The 8,981-nt window shown below is 44.5% G+C and overlaps 1 protein-coding gene across 1 annotated transcript in view; it reads right to left on the bottom strand.

Annotated features, from left to right (window-relative positions):
• Positions 1 to 4,225: 4,225 nt before the first annotated feature.
• Positions 4,226 to 8,981, bottom strand: part of LOC107300503 (phosphatidylinositol 3-kinase catalytic subunit type 3) — a gene marked incomplete at its 5' end in the record, with an annotated part of 9,971 nt that continues 5,215 nt past the window's right edge. The window contains 1 exon segment of the mRNA XM_015829827.1: positions 4,226 to 4,862. Coding sequence (XP_015685313.1) covers positions 4,848 to 4,862 — 15 coding nt within the window.

Here is an 8,981-nt window from a genome sequence, read left to right as displayed (position 1 = left end):
GATTTTATTTAGGGACGATTTTAAGTATAATTTTAATTGGAACACAGCCTCTAATATTTGGTTTTTAATTTGGTTTTAGAAGGGTTTTATTTTTGTATATTGTTATTGTATCTGTTTTTAATATGCTGTGCACCGCCCTGAGTCCTGCGGGAGAAGGGCGGTATAGAAATTAAAATAATAATAATAATAATAATAATTTTTAGCGCTCGGGAAAATACGAACTGCACGGAGGAGAACGTAGCATTTAAAGAAGGGAGAAAAATGGATGTGAGAGCAATTTCAGAAGCCGATTAAAAATTTAAAAGGAAGGAGAAGGAGGAGGAAGTATCTCAAAAGGCAAACAGGAACCAATAATTATAATGAAGAAGATCCGAGAGGCGACATTTCCTCCCCTAGTGCGTAAGATACATTGGGAAGCCCCTACCTATTTTATCACGTTGTGGTGTCTTTACAATAAAACGTCCCTCTGCACCAGTTAACTAACACAATAAAAGTGGACTGAGAGAGAACGCTCGGTACATGGAAGCTGGTTATTAACTGATAAAATATGCCAACCCAATTAAGGGACGTTTTTTCCATTAGTGTTATTATTATTACGTGCTACAGCAGAGGTCCACAACCTTTTGGGCACCAGGGACCGGTTCCGTGGAGAAAGGTTTTTTTCACGGTCCGGAGGGTGTGTGGTTTTGTGTGCTGCCTGCATCTCGCGGATGGGGCTTTGCTTGTTTGTGCAGACCGGTTGCTGGCATGCCGCAGCTCGGTACTGGTCCTCGACCCCGGGGGTTGGGGACCCCTGGTTTAGATTACAGAATACAGTTGAAAGGGACCTGCTCAAGCAGGAGACCCTACAGCAGTGATGGCGAACCTTTTAGAGACCGAGTGCCCAAACTGCAATCCAAAATCCACTTATTTATCGTAAAGTGACAATGCGGCAATTGAATCTGAATACTGAGGTTTTAGTTTAGAAAAAAACAACTCGTACATTAACATCTTTGGTTTTAAAAGAAAAACATAATGACAAAGCTTTCAATGATGCAAACAATTTTTTACTGAAAGGTAAAAGTTTGCATTTGGCATGCTTTTGAACAATTCATCTGATTTTCGCTGTGGTATGCCTGCTGATAATTTGTCTAACCTTGGCTCATACTTTGTAAGTTTGAGAGAAACACAGGCAGCACTCAGGTCATCTGTTAGTTTGTTTCTGGCGTCAGATTTGATATAATTCAAAGCTGAAAACAGCGTGCTCGCTCTGAAGGCTTGTTTTGGCTAGGAAGGGGCTTGAGAAATGCCTTTTTTCTGCGAAAACTTAGACAAAGAGCGAGGCGCGCGTGCCCACAGAGAGGGCTCCGAGTGCCCCCTCTGGCATGCTTGCCATAGGTTCACCACCACTGCCCTGTACCCTTTCAGATAGGTGGCTGTCCAGTCTCTTCTTAAAAACCTCTGGTGATGGAACACCTACAACTTCTGAAGGCAAGTCATTCCACTGGTTAATTGTTCTCACTGTCAGGAAGTTTCTCCTTAATTGCACTTTGCTTCTCTCCTTGATTAGTTTCAATCCATTGTTCCTTCTCTTCTAACCCAACCCCCTGCTCAAGCAGGAGACCCTATACCAGTGATGGCAAACCTTTTAGAGACCGAGTGCCCAAACCACAACCCAAAACCCACTTATTTATCACAAAGTGCCAGGGCCGCATCAGCATTGTGGTGCCCTCAGGGGGGCAGGGAAGCAACTTTTGAGTGCTGCCTCTGGCATGCAAAAACTGGGGGTGCAAAGATGGCCACCACCACACCATGGGGTATAGATACAAGGCGCTGCATCACGCAAAAACAGGGCAGGGCTAGTATCACGCAGGCATTAGCCCCGCGTGCACATGCACGCATGTAAAAGGCTTCCCCTTCCCTTTTCTTCCAGTCCACCAATCGACAGTGGTTGATGACCTCTGCTCTACTACCTTTACTCGAGCTTGCCAGTCGATTGCTTCACGTCCTTTGTGCTGGGTGGGGCTCCTGCTCTGAGCGGCGGTGGCAGCCTGATGGACCTGCTGTTGGCAGCGACGGCGCACGTGCCAACAGAGAGGGCTCTGAGTGCCACCTCTGGCACGCATGCCATAGGTTCACCACCAGTGCCCTAGAGCCTAGACCATTTCAGACAAATGACTGCCCAATCTCTTCTTAAATTTCTCCAGTGATGGAGCACCCACAACTTCTGAAGGCAACTTCTGTTCCGCTGGTTAATTGTCCTCACTGTTAGGAAGTTTCTCCTTAATTCCAGGTTGCTTCTCTCCTTGAGTAGTTTCCATCTGTTGTTTGTTGTCCTGCCTTCAGCTGCTTTAGAAAATAAGTTGATCCCCCCTCCTCTTTGTGGCAACCTCTCAAACTTCCCAACAGGGAGGACAATTAACCAGTGGAACAGCTCGACTTCAGAAATGGTGGGTGCTTCATCACTGGAGGTTTTTAAGAAGAGACTGGACAGTCACTTCTCTGAAATGGTATAGGGCAGTGGTGGCGAACCTATGGCATGCATGCCAGAGGCGGCATTCGGAGCCCTCTCTGTGGGCACACATGCCGTTGCCCAAGCCTCGCCTCCCCCCGCGACCCTCTCCAGCAGCCCCCCTGAAGGAGAGTCGCCCCCGAGCGTGGCCCACACGGAGCAGCGCAGCCAAGGACATGGCAGCCAGACAGCGTAGACAAGACTCTGCCCTCACACCCCATCATGCAGTGGATGCTGCAGGGCGCGGGCAGAGGTGTGGCCGACATAGCGCTGCTAGGCTGCCTGGCTGATCTGCGGCGGGCCCTGGAAGCAGTGAGTGGTCCTGTGGGCAGGCCGGGTGGGGATGGGGGGGCAGAACGGCGGCGGGGCAGGGAGTGGAGCGGGGCGGGGCCAGTTTTTGCACACTCGGTCTCTAAAAGGTTCGCCATCACTGATATAGGGTCTCCTGGTCGAGCAGGGGGCTCTCCCAAGTCCCTTCCAGCTCTATTCTGATTGATTGAATAAAGACTACCTTTATTCTTTTCTGTAAGAGGCAAGTGGTATCTGAAGATCCATCATCAAGTAACCCAATTTGGGAATATTAGCCTAAGACAGGGGTAGGCAACCTTGGCTCTTTTATGACTCGTGGACTTCAACTCCCAGAATTCCTGAGCCAGCCATGCTGAAGGGAAAGGGAGAGGTTTCCATGCTGAGCAATGGCTGGCTCAGGAATTCTGGGAGTTGAAGTCCACGAGTCATAAAAGAGCCAAGGTTGCCTACCCCTTCACTAGTACATAAACAGAGAGCAAACACCACTCCCTTCTAGCATTGATGATGTTACATAGTTGGGCAATGAACATCTGCAAAAAAGTCACCAAGTTCAGAGCACAAACAAGGGTTATATTCACACAGCACACTGGTCACAGACACAAATTAAGCTGTATACTAGGTTTCCTGTTACATGGAGTCAAAAACTAATCAAACTTGCTTTTGCACAAGACGCCAAATCTCCTTCACCACAAAAGAAGCCTTAACCAAAGTTAAAAAAATCCAAACAGGTTAGCCCAGGGGTAGGCAACCTTGGCTCTTTTATGACTCATGGACTTCAACTCCCAGAATTCCTGAGCCAGCATGGAGGAACTATGGTCCCTTCATGACTCGTGGACTTCAACTCCCAGAATTCCTGAGCCAGCATGGGGGAATTATCGTCCCTTCATGACTCGTGGACTTCAACTCCCAGAATTCCTGAGCCAGCATGGGGGAACTATGGTTCCTTCATGACTCGCGGACTTCAACTCCCAGAATTCCTGAGCCAGCATGAGGGAAACTTTGGCCCCTTCATGACTTGTGGACTTCAACTCCCAGAATTCCTGAGCCGGCATGGCTCAGCTTGGAAACCTCTCCCTTTCCCCTCAGCATGGCTGGCTCAGGAATTCTGGGAGTTGAAGCCCACGAGTCATAAAAGAGCCAAGGTGGCCTACCCCTGGCCTAAGAAGTTAAAAGATCCTAGTTTTACAGACAGTCAAATCAAGCTGAAGTGGGTCAATCTGGAACAGAAACTGCTAGAAATAATAATAATAATAATAATAATAATAATAATAATAATAATAATAATAATAATAATAATAATAATAATAATAATAATAATAATAATAATAATAATAATAATAATAATAATAATAATAGATTTTGTACGTAAGGGTGTGGATAGCAGAAGAAGAAAACTGAAGAAGCTTTAATAAAGAGAGCTTAAAATTGCACCAAAGTCATTTTATTAGATTTGGCAGATAAAGTCAACATACATTATGTTTTTCTATGGAAAGCGAAATCTGTCGCTCTCTCCCTGTCAGGCATTTGAAGTCCATCACTGATGTCTTTAAGAACTTGGTTTTGTTCTAAGGTCCAGATCCGCTGAGACCTTGTTAGGATCCCATTTTCTAAACTGTAGGAATTAACCTACTCTTAAAAGGAAGGTCTGACTTTGTTTGGACCCCAAACTTCACTCCCAAGTTCATAAGCTTTGGCCGCAGGTATCTTTCCATAGTTGTGTTCTTCTAAAGGGACCACAAAGTCCAGGTTAAGTGCAAGGAGACATTTCAGGCTTTTTGTCCCAACAAACCACAATAATAGGTTGCCCAGATGTCCTTCAAAAACCGTAAGACGTTTATTTTCTTCTTGTTATGGTGGTTTTTCCAAACTATGGCTGATAACCAAGAGTGAAGAACATACAACACCCTTGATTGACCTAGTTCGGAATGGCAGTTCTTGATAAATGGATTATCCAAGGAAGAAAAGTTACATCCTGGTTTGATGTTATCTTCAGCAGTTCCACGCGGCAGCTGTGTGTGAATTCTTGTCTTCAAAAGTTGAGGAGGTCTCATTTTCTCCAGTACTGAGTGAGAGAAAAAGAAAACATTAAGGAAGGCAATGCTTTATTTGATTACCCTACTACAAGCAATAATAATAATAATAATAATAATAATAATAATAATAATAATAATAATAATAATAATAATAATAATAATAATAATAATAATAATAATAATAATAATAATAATAATAATATCAAACACCCACATCTGCCTATCCCAGGTCCTTGGAAAGGACTCGATAGGTAGACAAAAATGCCAAATCCAGTCTGAACATCTGGCTGACTGTGCAATGATCAATAATAATAATAATAATAATAATAATAATAATAATAATAATATTAATAATAATAATATCCATTGTCATTGGGGCACTGGGAACTTTGTCCAAAAACTTTGCAAAATACATCAAGAAACTGCAGCTTCCTGCAATAACTCCAGCAATGCTACAAAAAACTGCGCTACTCGGAATATCGTATATTTTAAGGAGGTATCTGGTTGATACCTAGGATGCTGGCAGCAACCTGTGTCAACCATCAGTGCCAGTCAATTTGAATGTTCCATTGAGTGAGGTTCATGTCTAATGAATAATAATAATAAAGTTGGAAGGGACCTTGGAGGTCATCTAGTCCAACCCCCTGCTCAGGCAGGAAACCCTATACCATTTTGGACAAATGGCTATCCAGTCTCTTCTTAAAAACTTCCAGTGTTGGAGCATTCACCACTTCTGGAGGCAGGTTGTTCCACTGGTTAATTGTTCTCACTGTCAGGAAGTTTCTCCTTAGTTCCAGGTTGCTTCTCTCCTTGATGAGTTTCCATCTGTTGCTTCTTGTCCTGCCTTCAGGCGCTCTGGAGAAGAGCTTGACTCTCTCTTCTTTGGGGCAGCCCCTGAGATACTGGAACACTTCTATCATGTCTCCCCTCATCCTTCTCTTCATTAAACTAGACATACCCAATTCCAGCAACCTTATATGTTTTAGCCTCCATTCCTGTAATCATCTTTGTTGCTTTTCTCTGCACTCTTTCTAGAGTCTCAACATCTTTTTTACATTGTGGTGACCAAAACTGGATGCAGGATTCCAAGTGTGGCCTTATAAAGGCCTTATAAAGCAGTACTAACACTTCACATGATCTTGATTCTATCCCATTAATGCAGCCTAGAACTGTGTTCTCTTTTTCCCTTAACATTTACTGTCTCATATTCAGGTTAGTACATTTCTAATTATATCAACTCAATAAGAACATCATTGTTACATTTATCAATAAATTTGTGGCTTATACATATCTTAATTGCATTCAATCTTCATAAACAATCCATATCCTGTTATTAATTTTTACTCATTTTTTTAGTTTTTTATCAATATTCCAATTTAACCTTTGATATTTATAGTTTTCAGGCTTTGGGTAACCCAAATTTCTGTTATCTCACTTCGTAACAAACTATAATATCCAAAATACATATTTTATCTATTTGAATACAAGAGTTATCTAGTTCCCATCATATTAAATCATCTACTTAATAACACAATATCCCCTTTAATAAATCAAAATCATTATGTATATGTTGCCTGGGTTAATCAATAAATCAAACATATTTATAATATTTAACTTTCTTTTTCCTTTTTAAGACTAATTTTTAAATATTAAGCCAATGAAATCCTTATTTTCAACTAGTTTCCAAATATTATAAATCTAATAACCCAAATTCCCCTTATCTCAACGTCCCCCTTTAACCCTCTAATTGGCAATCTTTTCTATACCCCGCACCCCTAGAACGCTTCTGATATATTCTCGCACCCCTTACAAAAGTTCAAACAAATTATGCATATACAGTATGGCAGACATGTCAAACACAAGGCCCGGGGGCCGGATGCGGCCTGCAAAGTGGTTTCATGTGGCCCGCGAAGCCATCCTGGAAACAGTGAGGGAACGGCCCCCACTGCCTTGACCCTGGCCCAGGTCGGCCGGGAGCCAATGTACAATTTTGTGGTGGCCATCTATGCTGAAATGCATTCAGTCTTAGCTCCACAAGGCCATCCAGAAACAGCGAGGAACCAGCCCCTGCCGCGTCAGCCCCGGCCCCTGGGTGCATGCTGGGGAGGTGTCACCCTTTGTGAGGAATGAAGAAATGGACCAGGCCTTGGCGCTTGCTCCGGTCCCATCCCCTTCTGCCAGAGACCCTCAGATCTGTCCCACTCCTGCCCAGGCCCCCACAGGTACCCTTGACGCGAACAATGTAGAGCTGGCCATGCCCACCCAGTAGGCCACACCCACTCCATCCATGCCCAACCAGTAGGCCGTACCCACCCTGGCCACACCCACCCGGCCCCCCGAGGGCAACCGCAATGCTGATGCGGCCCTCAATGAAATTGAGTTTGACACCCCGCAGTACGGTATAATTTTGAAAACCCAAGTTTTCGCACCCCCTAGAATATCATTTGAACCCCCAAATGGGAAGCCCTGTACTCGTATATAAACAGAGAGCAAACCCCACTCCCTTCTAGCACTGATGAGGTTACCTAGTTGGGTCATGAAACAGTCTGCAAGAAAGCAGCCAAACTCAGACAGCGCCTAGGACCCAAGAGTTTAACCCTGAATCCCGAATATTCTCTTCTATTGATACCCAGTGGATGGCAGTTGAGAATGGAGCTTTTCTAACCACTTCTCTTAGCTTGGGAGCAGTGGTGGGATTCAGCCGGTTCGCACCACTTCGGCAAAACCGGTAGTTAATTTTTGGGTGCCCAGGCCCAGAATGGACTTCCGGAAGCAGCATCCACGCAGAGAACCGGTTGTTCACGAATTTGAATCCCACCACTGACCTGAAGGCAAGACAAGAAGCAATGGATTGAAACTGATCAAGGAGAGAAGTAACCTAGAACTAAGGAGAAATTTCCTGGATGATAGATAGATAGATAGATAGATAGATAGATAGATAGATAGATAGATAGATAGACAGACAGACAGACAGACAGACAGACAGACAGACAGACAGACAGACAGACAGACAGACAGACAGACAGACATAGTGATAGATAGATAGATAGATAGATAGTGATAGATAGATAGACAGACAGACATAGATAGTGATAGATAGACAGACAGATAGATAGATAGATAGATAGATAGATAGATAGATAGATAGATAGACACAGATAGATAGATAGACAGATAGACATAGTGATAGATAGATAGATAGATAGACAGACAGATAGACATAGTGATAGATAGATAGATAGATAGATAGATAGATAGATAGATAGATAGATAGATAGATAGATAGATAGATAGGTGGGTGGGTGGGTGGGTGGGTGGACGGACGGACGGACGGACGGACGGACGGACGGACAGACAGACAGACAGATACAGTGGTGGGATTCAGCCGGTTTGCACCACTTTGGCAGAACCGGTAGGTAATTTTTTGCTGCCCAGGCCCAGAATGGACTTCCGGAAGTGGCATCCATACAACCGGTTGTTCACCTATTTGAATCCCACCACTGCTTCGGAGTTATTATATTTTATTTATTTATTTATTTATTTAATTGAATTTTTACCCCGCCCTTCTCCTTGCGGACTCAGGGCGGCTGACAGCCTGATAAAAACAAATACAAAAAATACCCCAATACTATCGCTAAAAAACATAATTAAAATGAAATATTAGATTTGGCCTTTGTTAATTTAAAATTGTTTTTAAAACCCCGCTAAAAATTTCCCCTTAGGCCAGTCCTGCTAGTTGAAATAGCCATGTCTTAAGGGCGCGGCGGAAGGAAGGGAGATCCGGGATCACCCTGATCTCGGGGGGTAGTTCATTCCAGAGGGTGGGGGCTCCCACCGAGAAGGCCCTCCCCCTGGGGGTTGCCAGCCGGCACTGTCTGGCTGACGGCACCCTGAGGAGACCCACTCTGTGGGAGCGTACCGGGAGATGGGAGGTAATCTGAGGCAGAAGGCGGTCTCGGAGATATCCAGGTCCGATGCCATGGAGCGCTTTGAAGGGGATAATCAACACCTTGAAGCGCACCCGGAAAGCCACCGGCAGCCAGTGCAGCTCGCGTAGCAACGGTGTTACATGGGAGCGACGAGTCCCTCCCAACACCGCCCGCGCGGCCGCATTCTGGACTAACTGGAGCCTCCGAGTGCTCCTCAAG

The sequence above is a fragment of the Protobothrops mucrosquamatus genome, unplaced genomic scaffold (assembly GCF_001527695.2).
Source record: "Protobothrops mucrosquamatus isolate PMUCROS unplaced genomic scaffold, P.Mucros_1.0 scaffold7268, whole genome shotgun sequence".
Taxonomy (NCBI): domain Eukaryota; kingdom Metazoa; phylum Chordata; class Lepidosauria; order Squamata; family Viperidae; genus Protobothrops; species Protobothrops mucrosquamatus.
The sequence above is the reverse complement of the archived record's forward strand: the minus strand, read 5'-3'. Positions and strand labels throughout refer to the sequence as shown.